This window comes from Eptatretus burgeri, chromosome 6 (assembly GCF_056783735.1).
Source record: "Eptatretus burgeri isolate ZD-2024b chromosome 6, Ebu_testis_v1, whole genome shotgun sequence".
NCBI classification, from domain to species: Eukaryota; Metazoa; Chordata; class Myxini; order Myxiniformes; family Myxinidae; genus Eptatretus; species Eptatretus burgeri.
In genome coordinates, this window is record NC_140966.1 from 112,044,522 (window position 1) to 112,058,744 (window position 14,223).

Here is a 14,223-nt window from a genome sequence, read left to right on the forward strand (position 1 = left end):
TCCAAAGTCGATGACATCATAATCCAGACGAGGCAGCATCATTGCTCTGTTGGAAATTTTGCTTTAAATGCCTGAGGGCGAAAGAGCAAGTTAATAAAGTGTTTATTGGGACAAAAAGGTGTGCTTACATGGTGTGTTTCATGTACTGAGGGGTGGTGTGTTTCACACCCAGAACGCCCACGAGTGCTGCTTCCAAGATACCTACGACAAGGACTCATCAGAAAGGTCGGAGAGACGGTCAATATCGTCATCCCCTTCCAGGTGAGTAGCCCCGGTGCAGCATAGGAAGCCGAAACATATGTGTGATAGGTGATAAGGATTTGCTGTGTGGGTTCAGGAGAGCTAGGCTGACCGGATGTTAAGATATTGTAGAAAGGATCCAGTGTATGGTTTCAAGAGAGTGCGGCAGACTGGATATTGAGAGATTATAGAAGGAACTTGGTGGAAGGGTTCAGGGGAGCGAGGCTGGCTGGATATTGAGAGATTATGGAGAGTATTCTAATGGATATGTGATGAGGGGATCTATACCATGCATGCGTGTGTGTGTGTGTGTGTGTGTGTGTGTGTGTGTGTGTGTGTGTGTGTGTGTGTGTGTGTGTGTGTGTGTGTGTGTGTGTGTGTGTGTCATTGTGATGTGCACATTCAGGGAAAGCCAACTCCTTGTGTCCTTTGGGAGAAGGATGAGCAACCACTGGACTCGAGTGCCGTGAGTGTGAGGAATGGAGAATCGGACTCCATCCTGTACATCCGGCACTGTGAGCGTGCACACTCTGGCCTCTACTCGCTTACGCTCAGGCTAGAGCAGCTCACTGATCGAGCCACAATTGACCTGCGGGTCGTTGGTATGAAATTCAAGTGTGTTACTCAGCAAGAGAGATGATGTACGTGCTTCAGGTTTTCCTGTTTGTTATTCCCCTCTGAGGAGATGATGTTTGAATCCCAAGTTGGAATATTGTTGAGTTGTCATTTTTCTGCTCATGTCCTTGTAATCCATGTAAAGTCCACTAATGGCTCCTGATGTCCCTGCTGTGCTTGTAATGTGCGTGCAAAGTTCCACATGGGATCCAAGTGCTGTATTTGTATGTAGAGATTGCAACGTTTAACTTAAAAACAAGAGAATTTGGTTGGATGGGGTGAATGGGGGTATAAAAGATTATTGGTAGGTTTGGGAATGACGTGAGGTGGTGGTGCACCTCCTGCTTCAAGCTCTAGGTGGTAGAGTGGTATTGAACACCTTCAGGAAGGAGGTTCCACAGATGGAAGAAAAGGGCAACAAAAAATGAAGGAGGTGTGCAGAAAACCTGGAATTATAGGGGTTTAATCAGGAGGGGGTTACTGGATTAACATGTTTGTTCTGGAGAACTTGAAGGACGTATAGCTCTTGTATCACATGTGCTCCAGCGTTGATATTGTTTACGCCTCCCAGAACGACCGTCGCCTCCGCGCGCAGTCACGGTGGAGGAGGTGTGGAGCAGCAATGTGTCGCTTTCCTGGCAGCCACCGATAGACGATGGCAATGCCGAGCTGGCAGGATATACTGTGCAGAAAGCAGACAGCAAGTCTATGGTAAGTCTTGGACAAAAGGGGATTTGTCCACCAGACAATATATATTTCATAAGCACAAAGAGTCCTGATGATCTGTCATAACGAAAGACAAAGCAGCTGGTGGATGATGATGTTGTGGCTTCATTCAGTACATTTTCCATAACTTGAGGGATACAGACTTTCACAAAAACATGACCCCGGCTCCATGTAACTATGACATCATGAATACGAAGAAGAAGTGATTTTCGTAATGTTAGGCCAACTGCTGCATCTCTGCATCCTCATTTTGATATGGTGCCGTGTGTGTGTGTGTGTGTGTGTGTGTGTGTGTGTGTGTGTGTGTGTGTGTGTGTGTTTTATCACATATTTTATGTGTCCTCCCCATTCATCATCACCATCTGACCTCAACTCTGCCTTTTTCTTTAAGTCGATACGAGAATATATTGTGTGAGCCTGAAGTCCAAACACCTGTTTCCCCTCACGTGCCCAGGAATGGTTCACGGTATACGACCGATACCGCCGCATGCGCTGCGTCGTGTCGGACCTGATACTTGGCAATGCATACTTCTTCAGAGTGTTCTCTGAGAACGTGTGCGGCCTCAGTGAGACGGCTTGCACCTCCAAAGACAGCGCGTACATCCAGAAATCCGGTAATCACCATCTCCATGACTGAAACCTCAAGACTCGCAAGCTTTGAGGTGGTTGACCAAGATGGCGCTCCGCCATCTTGGTGAGGCTTATGTTGTTTTTTCTTGTTGAGCACCCCCAAAAATTATCTTCAAAAGGGGTGTTTAAATTAATCCAAACACCCAGTTTTCATTCATGCACAAATTTGGAGTTCCCTTAGTATGCATGCAAAGTTTGGGGCTGCTAGGTTTCATGGTTTTGGAGTAATGGATAAAACGGACGGATGGACTGACGGACGGACGGACGGGCACACACTGACATTTATTATTGTCGAAGATTACTGTACCTGTATTTCCATTTGATTATCATCCACCAGCTGGAAACCAGTGGTAAAAAAATACCAAGATAAATAAAAACAGAAAGCCTTTTATTCTTGCGCCGTTTGAAAGAGCTCAAAAATAATAAAAAGCAAAATTCCTTAAAAGCAAAGATATCGCAGAACATGCTCGGTTCATATTGGTTTGTGCGTCAGTTCATTTTAAACAATGAAAGTACCAGTCCCGGGTTCATATTGCTTCCTTGGATCATTTTACACAATTAAAGTACCGATCCTCAATTCAAATTGGATTTAAAAATTTCTTTGCTCCCTCGCACCGCGGATACTTTCCATCCTTCTGCTTTTTCTTCTCTCAATGTTGGTAACTTTGCAGACGGCATTGTCCTCACGGAGTGGGTTTGAGATGATTAGCGTTACATACGCACGGATGGAACCCTGCGTCTGGTGCGGTGATTGCTCTGGCTCAAACCGCAATTTTGGTTGGGGGGCGGGGGGGGGGTGTGAGGGAGTGCCGGCACATCGCATTGCCAGCTCAGATCTTCCACCAAAGCACGGTGGTGCCTGCCTCAGCGACTTGCTTCCTACACATCGTTAAAAGGAAATAATAACAGAGGTTATTTTTCACGATGTCGCGAGGTGTGATGGTAACCACATGGAGCCGAGTGCCACCATATTTGGCAGAATGCAGAATTTCAAACAATTATTCTGCCCTTAGGGAATTAATTATTTAATCACAGTACTGCTAAACAGAAGGGTTTCAAAAAGTGTGAAAAAGGTTATTTGTGTTCTATAGCGTTCCAGTGTATAATTCAATTGACATAAAATAAAGATTTTAAAGGTCATATAAAATATTTTTAAAAATTCCATACTTTGCCGCCGTTGACGCAGCGTCTCCTCCACCACCTTATTTAACACGTTGCATGAGTTCTTCGTGCCTGTTGTTTGTGTCCTTTATAACGTCCTTAAAAACAGCAAGTCTCCTGTTTGGAACGATTTTCAATTTGCAGGCAAACACTAAAAAAAATTTTTTTTATCTCGCTCCTCTGTGTGCATGCTCGATCGGGACAAATTTCGTGACAAAGTACTGCAAAACTGCAGGTTCGCTTTCCGATTCATGTTCTGATTTGTGTTTAAAATATAACATTAAATTTAAATCAAGTTGTTCCTCGATCATAAACTGACGTTTGTGAACAGACAGACAGACAGACAGACAGACAGACAGACAGACAGACAGAAGTGAACGAATTGCTGAACTCCGCTTTTTGCTTTGTGTGAGCGGGGTGACAATCCAACTGTTGTTAATTTGTTGTTGTTTTTTTAAACTTAATTTGTTAGTTATAGTTGACGTGCCATTTGGGTCTAACTTTGTGGTGAGCACATGTTATTACGGCTGTGAGAAAGTCTGCATGGAGATGAAAAAGTTTAATTCGTTTATTTTATTGATTGCCCTGACGGAATAAAGTAAACGTACAAACTTGATTGTGTTACAAACACAATCAAATGTTACAAACACAATATGATGGTATCTGGAAGCACGACCTTCGGCATCACACGGTGCTTGAACCCGTGAATGTGTCAGATCGGTGATATTCTGTAAGATTCAGATTCTGACAAATACGGAGTACATTTTGTTGCAGCTCTTGTACTTGGTGGGGTTGAGGTTCTCCATCTTTTCCTTGCACAATAAATCCTCTGACTGCTTTACCAGCAAGGAGTTTTGCACAAGTATGGATCACATTTCCCGAATGAAAATGGTGCCACATACATGTCCAGAACCACCTGTTGCAGGAAGAGAATTAATGGGCTGCAACTTCTTCCCTGGGTACCACATTGTCCTGACATGAATGCGATCCAATGTTCTGGAGAACCTGATCTCCACCAAATGATATGTAAGAGCTGCAATGAAATCTACTCGGTATCTGACAAAATCTTGATCATGTTGTGATTATCCTCGATTCGATCCAATGATACAGAATACCATCGATCCGATGCCTTCACAGCACTCGCTGTACGACGTCGGCCAACATATGGAGTCTACATGATTGTATTCACAACATACAGTAGATTAAAATATATTATTTGTTTACCATCAGGAGTGTTCGGTTTGTGTTGGCAAGCCACTGTAGGTGTGTTTAGTCCATACATTACTCCAAACCACAACTACTCATCTCTTACCCTACTCTCACGCAGGCTTGGCGTACCAGCGTCCGGTGTTCCAGGAGCGAGACCCGTCTGAGCCTCCACAGTTCTCTCACTCCCTTGCAGACGTGGTGTCTGTAGCTGGATACAACGCTACACTAAGCTGCTGTGTCAGGGGAAACCCTAAGGTTCTAACATCACCCTCAGACCCCTAAAACAAACACCAACCACTCGTCTTAGTTTTGGGTGTCGATCGGTAAGGGACATTGAGGGATAGTGAGGGAAATGTCCCCTCCCGCCCCCCCCACCATCCTCCACATACTTTTTGGGGTTAAAAAAAACAAAACAACAAAAATGTGAATACTGCACTCAAAAACGATTACAGAGCAATTTCCATTGCAATTTATTCAATACATTTCATGAAAAGTTTCAATGAGGGATTGATTACTTAGTGAGTGGAATATTTAAACATTCTATGCTTTTTGGGTGCACTATTTACATGAATGCTGTTAGGTCAGGTCAGGTATGGGAGCATGCGCCAGAGCAGCACGTCGCAGCATCCACTTTTCGCTGGTACTCCAGGGGCCTCCGTCTGGCCATCCCCCAGGCAGATGCCTGGCCCATCCCCATCTTCTTGAGATACCGATCAATCTGCCGCAACCATGAGGCACGTGGTCGGCCCATTGACCTCCTCCACTCACGAGGCTCCCTCGCTGAGAGAATCTGGTGAGCAGGATCAGCGTCAGGAAAACGAGCCACATGTCCATACAGCCGCAGCTGACGCTCATGGACCGTGCAGGTAACAAATCTCATCCGAGTCTCTCTCAGCAACCGCTCGTTGGACACGTCTGACGAGCGATAGCCAAGGATTCTCCGAAGAGACCTGGTACCAAAGGAATTAATTCTCCGTCTCAGATCCTTGGTCAGAGTCCAAGTCTCGCATCCATAGAGCAAGACTGGAAGTACCAAGGACCTGAAGACTCGGACTTTCGTCCTCCCGCACAGGTACCGGCAGCGCCACACCCCATGATCCAGTGAATCCATGACTCCCCAGGCCCGACCCAGATGTATGTTGACCCGACCCAGATGTATCTGGCTCACAGCAAGCAGAGACATGAATATCACTGTCAAGAAAAGTGAATCTCTCCACGACCTCAACATCCTCACCACAAACAGGCACAGACAGGACAGCAACATTCAAGATGTCATTGAAAGCCTGGATCTTAGTTTTGACCCAGGAAACCCGTAATCCCAGCAGCTCCGACTCCTCATTCAGCACCTCGAGGGCCCCCAAGAGGATGTCTAAAGTCTCCGCAAAGATGACTGCATCATCTGCAAAATCATGGTCAGAGATCTTGACTTTCCCAAACGATGCACCGCAGCTTGATCTCTCTGACATCCTCCCTAGAATCCAGTCCATACAAGTGCTGAAAAGTGTGGGGGCCAGTACACACCCCTGACAAACTCCAGTAACAACTGGAAATAAGTCAGAAATGGAAACACCACATCTCACAGCACTCTCAGTACCACAATAGAGTTCAGACATCAGATCGATCAGTTTTGGTGGCACCCCATGAAGACCAAGAATCCTCCAGAGGGCATCCCGATTCACTGAATCGAACGCTTTACAGAGATCAACATAGGCTGCAAGCAGCCCCTGCCAAAACTCTCATCTGCATTCGGTGAGGTCCCGAAGAGCAAGGATACGGTCAATCGTTGACCTCTTTGGTGTAAAGCCTGACTGCTCTGGACGCTGGTGCTCAAGCAGATGGTGGTGAACCCTATCAAGAATTATCCGAGCAAAGACCTTGCCCAGCACTAAGAGCTCCGTCACCCCTCGGTAGTTGTTGCAGTCTTGGCGATCACCCTTCCCTTTCCAGAGAGGAACAACAAGGCCCCTCTTCCAGTCAGTTGGGATGATGCCTGTGTTCCAGGCAAAGCACAAAACTGCATGCAACGACACGAGTGCAGCATTTCCACCAGCCTTGAGAAGTTCAGCATGGATGCCACAGATCCCTGGAGCTTTACCCCATTTCAACCGGTTCACTGTTGTCTGTGTTTCCACAAGCGTAGGTGGACCACAGTTGATTGGAGGGTCAGCAACAGGGATTGTAACACCCCTGACATCCAACTCGACAGCTGGTGGATCAGCTTGGTACAACCGCTCAAAGTAACTGGCCCAGCGGGCCTTCACTTCAGACTCCTCTGTCAAGAGCCTACCACTCTCTATTCTAACTGCAGTACACTGAGGGATGGGCTTGGATGAACGCAATGCGCTAATTCCCCTGTAAGCAAGACGAGAATCCCTTGACCACAGGTGATGCTCTACCCCCTCACAGATTCCTCGCACATAGGCCTCCTTGTCCACCCTCAGTGCACGTACAGTTTTACGCCTCAGCTCCCTGAACAGCTCAGCTATGCCATTCAGCCTGGCCCTGTGACTATGGTCAATGGTATCCAGTGTCTCTTGAGAGACAAAATTCTTCTTTGCCCTGCGGTGAGTTCCAAGACATCCACCGGCAACATCAAGGATGGTGGTGTTAAAGGCACTCCACAACTGTTCAGGACATCCCAAAGCACCCAGACTCCTCAAATCTCCACTCAGCCTGTTCGCAAACTCCTCAACTTCCCTCTCATCCTTAAGCTTGCCAACATCCAGCCTAGGCTGGGATGGTCCCATTCTCCAGGATTTAAGGTGCAACTTCAGAGTTGCTACAACAAGCCAGTGGTCAGTATTGAGGAGCTGAGCACTCCGGTAGACCCTGCAGTTCTGGATCATCCTCCAGGGACCATCAACGAAGACATGGAAATCTTCATTGCCACACCGCCAGCGTTGGTATACCAAGTCCAGCGATGAGCTTGTGGGCGCTGAAACCATGAGCCGTCCACCCTAAGTCCATGACTTCTTGCAAAGTCAAGTAACTTAGTGCTATTCTGGTTCATAGTTCCAGACCCATGGGGACCAACACACGTCTCATAACCATCCCTATCAGTTCCAGTCGATGCATTAAAATCCCCCAAAGACGAATCCTTCGGCTCATTATACGCTCGTTGACCGGTGTTACCTCAATTATCATTGGGGTCAGCTTATTGGACACAACTACAGCAACTCCTTGAGTATGGTAACCATCAGAGCGACCAGACCAATAGTAGGTGTATCCACCCACCATGATCTCACCGCAATCCGTTCTCCGAACCTTAGAGAGTGCTGCAATACCAATGTCCAAACGCTTGAGCTCAGATAATAACAGAAACAGGTGATCATCCTCTCTTAAGGATAGCACATTCCAAGCACCCACCCGATGGGACCACCTCAGGTTAACCCAAGGAGACCGCCGTCTGGTGGACGACACCTCAGCACCACTCCAACACACTCTCCCGCAATCTGACCCGGGAATGTTACCCTGTGGTTTCCCTCCTATCATCAAAGATTGGGGGTCCCGAAGGCTTTGCCCCAATCCCGTCATCCGGTGAGCTGCCCTGCGAAGGGAAGCTGCACAGGAGGTACTCCCACGGAGTGGGTTTTCAGATTTCTTTGCGTTTTTGTGTTTTGCGAAATGAAGGGTTTTACGGTGGCCGGAGTGCAAATCCTGACGCCAACCTCCTCATAAAAAAGTAACCCAACCGCAGGAGGACGTCCGCAGACACAGTTGGGCACTGGATATGGATGGCCGTTGGCTCACAATGAGCTCCTCCGCCCTTTGACAGGTTTTGTTTTTAATCCTGCTGGGTGTCCATATCCAAACACCCTCCTTACCAGAAAACCTGGTGGGGGAGACGGTTCAGTCGCCGACAACCCGACCATGGAACAGGTTAGTACAGGTTTACATGGTACCTGTAGCAGGTCACAGATCGAACCTGACCTGCCCTGACACACTGTTAGGCCTGAACATAATGTATACACATATATATATATATATATATATATATATATATATATATATATATATATATATATATATATATATATATATATATATATATATATATATATATATATATATATATATATATATATATATATATATATATATATATATATATATGTATATATATATATATATATATATATATATATATATATATATATATATATATATATATATATATGAGCCTGGTGTTGGCGCAGTCGTTAAGGCAGCGGCTTGGGATCCAAAAGGTCCTGAGTTCAAGCCCCGTTGGGCCACTGAATTAATACACCAGGGGGTTGACTCAGCCTGTCATCCTTCCGAGGTCGGCAAAATGAGTACCAGTGTACTGGGCCCGTGTATACCCCGTTAAAATAGGTTTACCATATCCCTGTGTCGTAAGAGGCGACCAGGGTTGCGTCAGGAAGGGCATCCGGTGTAAAACATGTGCCAAATCATTATGCGGATCATACGGATGATCCGCTGTGGCGACCCCGAATGGGCGCAGCCGATTGAAGAAGAAGATATATTTTATATATATATATATATATATATATATATATATATATATATATATATATATATATATATATATATATACATATATATATTATCCAAGGCAAGTTAACTATTTTCCAACCATATAATTAAACAATACTTCGATTGACTTTCAACGCAATTGATTGAATATGTGGGCCAACGATGGAATCCAATATTTGGTTTTAAGGAATTTCTAATTTGTGAAGTGAAGTGTATATTCGATGTTTTCAATTTTACAAGTGAATGACAGAAGTAAGTCAGTCAAGGCAGGTTTTCCCCCCTCTCAAGTCAAGTCAATCAAGTCAAGGCAGAAGTAAGTCGCTCCAAACCCTCTCCCATTCCTCACCCCCACCTCCTTCCTGTCCCCCCCCCCCCCCGTGCACGATCATCTTCCCCTCTCCCCTTCTCGTGAGTGAATCATCATTTATGAAGAGGGAGGACCAAATGTCTTACATATCTCTGCCTGTGGGTTTCCCACGGTGCCCCACTAGCACCGATATAATAGGCTAATTCTGTCTGTCCCGATGTCCCATGTTCCACCCTTGAACACGGAAACGCTCTTTGGGGAGAAAAAAGAAAATTCCCCAAAGTTGCTTTCAATTAATCCAAACCTGTGGTAAAATTGTAATTTTTTTCAATTCGACAAAATTTTTAACTTGGGGGATGTATTGGCAACAGGCCCGCTGCCTCAATTGCTCCCAAAAATATTTTGTTTTCTTTCCTGTTCAGAAATAAATGTAACCTCCCATTTTGAGCTCTTACAACCAACACAAGAATAAACAGCTTCTTTTGTTATTATTTATGTCTTGCTATATTTATTACGAGACGACCCGTGAACCCGTTGGGTTCCCGTTGTGACAGCGGTTGATGAAAAAAAATCATTTCAAGAAAAAAAACAAGATAGCTCCAGCGAACTATACCGCTGAGGTTGTTTGCGTTGATCAAATTCTCCCGAAGAGTACTTGACTGAATCGGGAATTTATTTTTTAATAATTTTTTTCGTTGCCCAATTTGAACGAAACTTGATACTGCACGCCGCAGGTGAATGGTGAGTAAGGTGGAACTAACATTTTTGCGCTATCCTGTACCGTTTTAGCTGTATTTGGGGAACATACATACATACATACATACATACATACATACATACATACATACATACATACATACTGTTGTGGATTCTCGCCTCTCCGGCGTGCGGACGACCGCCTTTAGCTAATTTGCGGCCGCACGCGCCCACCGAACGTGGAAATCCAGTCGCAGCTTTTCGGATCAACGCCAAAACCCAGCTACGGGTGTTGTTAACCACACCATAAATCAGCCAACTCTTTTGTCCACGCGTGACAGGGTTGATCACCGAATTGTCGATGTACCTAATTATTCGCGCAGATTCGCCTGATGGAGTACTGCTCTTCCCTCTGGGCTGGTGCTCCTGCCTCGCACCTTTCTCGGTTTCACGCTGTCAAAACCAGGGCATTTAGGATCATCGGCATCTCCCGCAATGAGGCTGAGTCTTTGGCCCTCTCACTCAATCACCGCAGGTTGGTCGGTGGTCTTTCTGTCTTCTACCATCGCCTCTCCAGCCTTGCCCCCCCCCCCGCCCTGCTCTCTCTGCGATTTGTCCCCACCACATATCCACAGGGCGCTCAAAGTCCGCCAACAACCCACTTCTGGTAAAACTACCAAAATCACGAATCACTGCTCATCTTCACTCTTTCATTCCTCTTTTTTCCCGCCTTTGGAATAAGCTCCCTCACTCTATTCTTTCCCATTCTTCCCTCCAGGCCTTCAAAACAGCTGTTCACCACCACCTCTTATTATCCCCCATCCAAATCCTCGATCTTTTCTACCCCCGATAATCCACCCAAGCCCACTTCCTTCAATTCCCCTGCTTTCCTTCCTGAAAGTCCCTGTAATGTCCATCTTCTCTTCGCCATGTTCCCCGTCCCATCCCTCTCCCTTCCACAGATCTCCTAATGTGTCTGTTCCCCACTGTTTTGTCCCTCCCACTCCCGCCCCTCTTGTCTCATGCCCCCTTGCTGTGCATTGTGTGTTAGCTCTCATACGAGCCTCGACAAGGTATACACAGACTTCCATGCAAAAACCCCTGAAAAGAAAGAAGAGAAGCACCGGGCTCGTAAGCCTTTATGATTGCTCGGAGCCGGGATGACCACAGGGGATCCGAGAGACCGAGCAGGCTACCTGCCACCCTCTTGGTGACTCGCTGGGCGACCCTCGATGTCTCTGCCCGCACTCAACTGGACTCCACCAGCTCCCAACTCCACTCTCGACTCCAACGACGCCTCCAACAAAGCCTTCAACGGTACCTCCAACGGAGCCCCCAATGACCAACTCCAACGACGCCTCCAACTCACCAAGGAGAGAGAGACTCTCTCACCACCTCGCCAACCACCAACTCCCTCCTCTCTTCTCGGCGTTCCAACGCGGCCCTTTATCGCCCCGGAGCGTTCGCCCTCCCTTCTCGGCGCACGGGGGAAAATTCCAGGAGAGTTCGGCTCGGCTCTTTGTTTGTGGAGGAGGGTCGTCCTTCTGGAGAATGTGGCTCCTCTGGCGGTGTTTGTGGAGATGGCGTGCTGGTTGAGATGTCGTGGTTGGCGCTGTGGTGGGGATGGCGTGGTTGCTGAGATGCTGTTGTGGTGGTGGAGGTGGCGTGGTTGCAGTGTGGTTGGCGCTGTGGTGTCGTTGAAGAGATGCTGTTTGTTTGAAATCACAGATAGAACAGAATAACGGCTAACTCAAACATGCACAGCCCTTTATACATCGGTGGGGAATTCTAACCTGGAACACACACTTACCGAAAGAACTGACCTCTGGGGAACCTGAATGGTGTTCTGTGAATTTGCACAACCATAACAATACATACAAGATGAGAGTTTTCGTAATATATAGATAGATATTCGGCCCGAACATAATGCATTACATTTGGGCCGCAACCACTCCACATCACGTACTGTTCCATAGCACGCACGGACCGGCACTTGAGAGCACTCGTTAACAACACATGAGGGCTTGTCTCGTTTCATCATCCACATCATCATCATCATCATCATCATCATCATCGTCATCATCATCATCGTTGTTCCTATATTCCATTCTTGTCCACTTCGATTGTACTTGTTCCTACTCCTTTCATTTTTGGACTAAACAGTCCCCAAAATGAAGTTGACCCCCATCCACCTAAAAGTAAATTTTCCCAAAAAATTTAGCACAAGTGGCCATAAAGTGCTCTTACATTCCCAAAATTTTCCAACGCCTGCCTTAGAGCCATGTGGACTCCACACCGTATTAGCTTCACACTATGTTCTTGCATGTCCCCCCTCCCCCCTTCCCACTTTTCCATAGCAAGGGGTGTCTTGGTGCTGGTGTTTCCTCCATACTTGATTCCCTTTTGACATCCAGCTCCAGCATCACTTACCAGTTCTACTCAAGATTAATGCATCCACTATCTTCCCATGATTGTATCCATTTTTACCTCCGAAGGTGGACGGAGGCGATGATTTCACACCTGTCCATCTGTTTCTCCGTCTGTGAGCACGATATCTCAAAACGTTATGGGCGGATTCGGCCGAAACTTGGTGGACAGGTTGGGTGTGTGACAAGACCGAATTGATTTGATTTTTGTGAAGATCTGAATCCAGATCTGGATACGAGAATTATTTTTAAGTGATTCTCCCCATTGAGTGATGGGCCAAAAACGATAAATATCACAATATCTCAAAAAGTTGTGGACGGATTTGGACAAAACTTGATTTATGAGTTGGGTAGGTGAGACAAGAAGAAGCCGATTCGATTTTGATTTGTGAGCTGTTCGGGTCCTGATCCAGATCCTCCATCAGTGGGATACAAACAGTAACCTGTTCAGCCTGGCAGAGGTACGTGCTCCAATGAGTGCCCTTCTAGTTGGTGGTGTACCTGTTTCGTTACAATTTCCAATCATTGTTTGTATGGCTTGCTTTTCCCAGCCGAAGGTCATGTGGCTGCGGAATGGTGTGGACATATCTGAAGATCCGCGGTTCCGCATGTTCACCAGCCAGGGAATTTGCACGCTCGAGGCTCGTAAACTGGGTCCATTCGACGGAGCTATGTTCACCTGCCATGCCACCAACACCTTCGGGGAAGACCAGACCGAATGCCGACTCACCGTAAGAGGTAAGGTGTGGAAAATGAGACTCCTGTGACTTGTTAAGCTTGCTGTATGTTTTTTTTATACTCTAAAACCATCATTTCCACCACATCTATCCTCACTTTTGTTTCTTTTGCAGTTTCCCAATAGAATGCACAACCCTTTTGGGGTAGAGCCATCCTTGACCTCCACCTGCAACGCCATGTGGGAGATGAGACCATGAGAGCCATGAGACCCCGACACTTCGTGCCACGAGAGAATCCCCCCTTGCCCCAATTTGCTTCTACCTTTGCCACAGAGTTACTCACTCCAGAAGGTATCACATGGTATCACTCACTCCAGAAGGTATCACATGGAGGCACATCGGAGCCGCGTTCTGCATGTGTGTTAGTTATTGATGAAAATTTAACCTCAAGGTATATCAGAGTAAAGAAAGAAAGGTTTACAACCTTATATATCTGAGGCCCAACTGAAAGTTTGTCCTGTAGATGAGAAGCTGATGGTTGATTGAACATTAAACATCGAATGCAGTGCTGTGCCCATTGTTTCCTCATGTCTATAAAACGTGGAGTGGAGCCCTCAATGGTCATGATTGGACGGTTATTGACATGTTTTCCGAAGGTGTTCTCCATCAGGCTGTTCCATATACACATCTGGAGAGAGCCGATCCAAAATGAATGTTCAACATTATTGTGTTAAAATTAAATAACAGCTCCATATTGGAAGATGCCTATTCATGACTGGAGGCACCACCGCGGAGTACAGCTGCCCAGCAGGTAAGGCTCCATCTTCATCAGGGCCTGCACAGGCATCATGTACCAGGTATCAACCATACATCCGCCCGAGGGTATGATGTGACTTCAATTAGCACATGGTTGAATCTAAAGATGTATTAGGTCTCATCATCCGTTTATTGCAGTCACGTGAAGCCCTCTCTGCCTCTCCACGGCCCCAAGAGCCGTCCGGTTTGTTCTGCTCCAGGCCAA

At 46.4% G+C, this 14,223-nt stretch overlaps 1 protein-coding gene across 1 annotated transcript in view; it reads left to right on the forward strand.

Moving 5' to 3' along the window:
• Positions 1–13,775, forward strand: part of LOC147025638 (myosin-binding protein C, cardiac-type-like) — a 94,396-nt gene extending 80,621 nt beyond the window's left edge. The window contains exons 21-27 of the mRNA XM_085887094.1: positions 173–261; positions 647–842; positions 1,427–1,566; positions 2,036–2,195; positions 4,700–4,836; positions 13,077–13,263; positions 13,377–13,775. Of these exons, the coding sequence (XP_085743220.1) occupies positions 173–261; positions 647–842; positions 1,427–1,566; positions 2,036–2,195; positions 4,700–4,836; positions 13,077–13,263; positions 13,377–13,387 (920 nt within the window). The 3' untranslated portion in view covers positions 13,388–13,775. The remainder of the gene's footprint in view (positions 1–172; positions 262–646; positions 843–1,426; positions 1,567–2,035; positions 2,196–4,699; positions 4,837–13,076; positions 13,264–13,376) is intronic.
• The last annotated feature ends 448 nt before the right edge of the window (positions 13,776–14,223 follow it).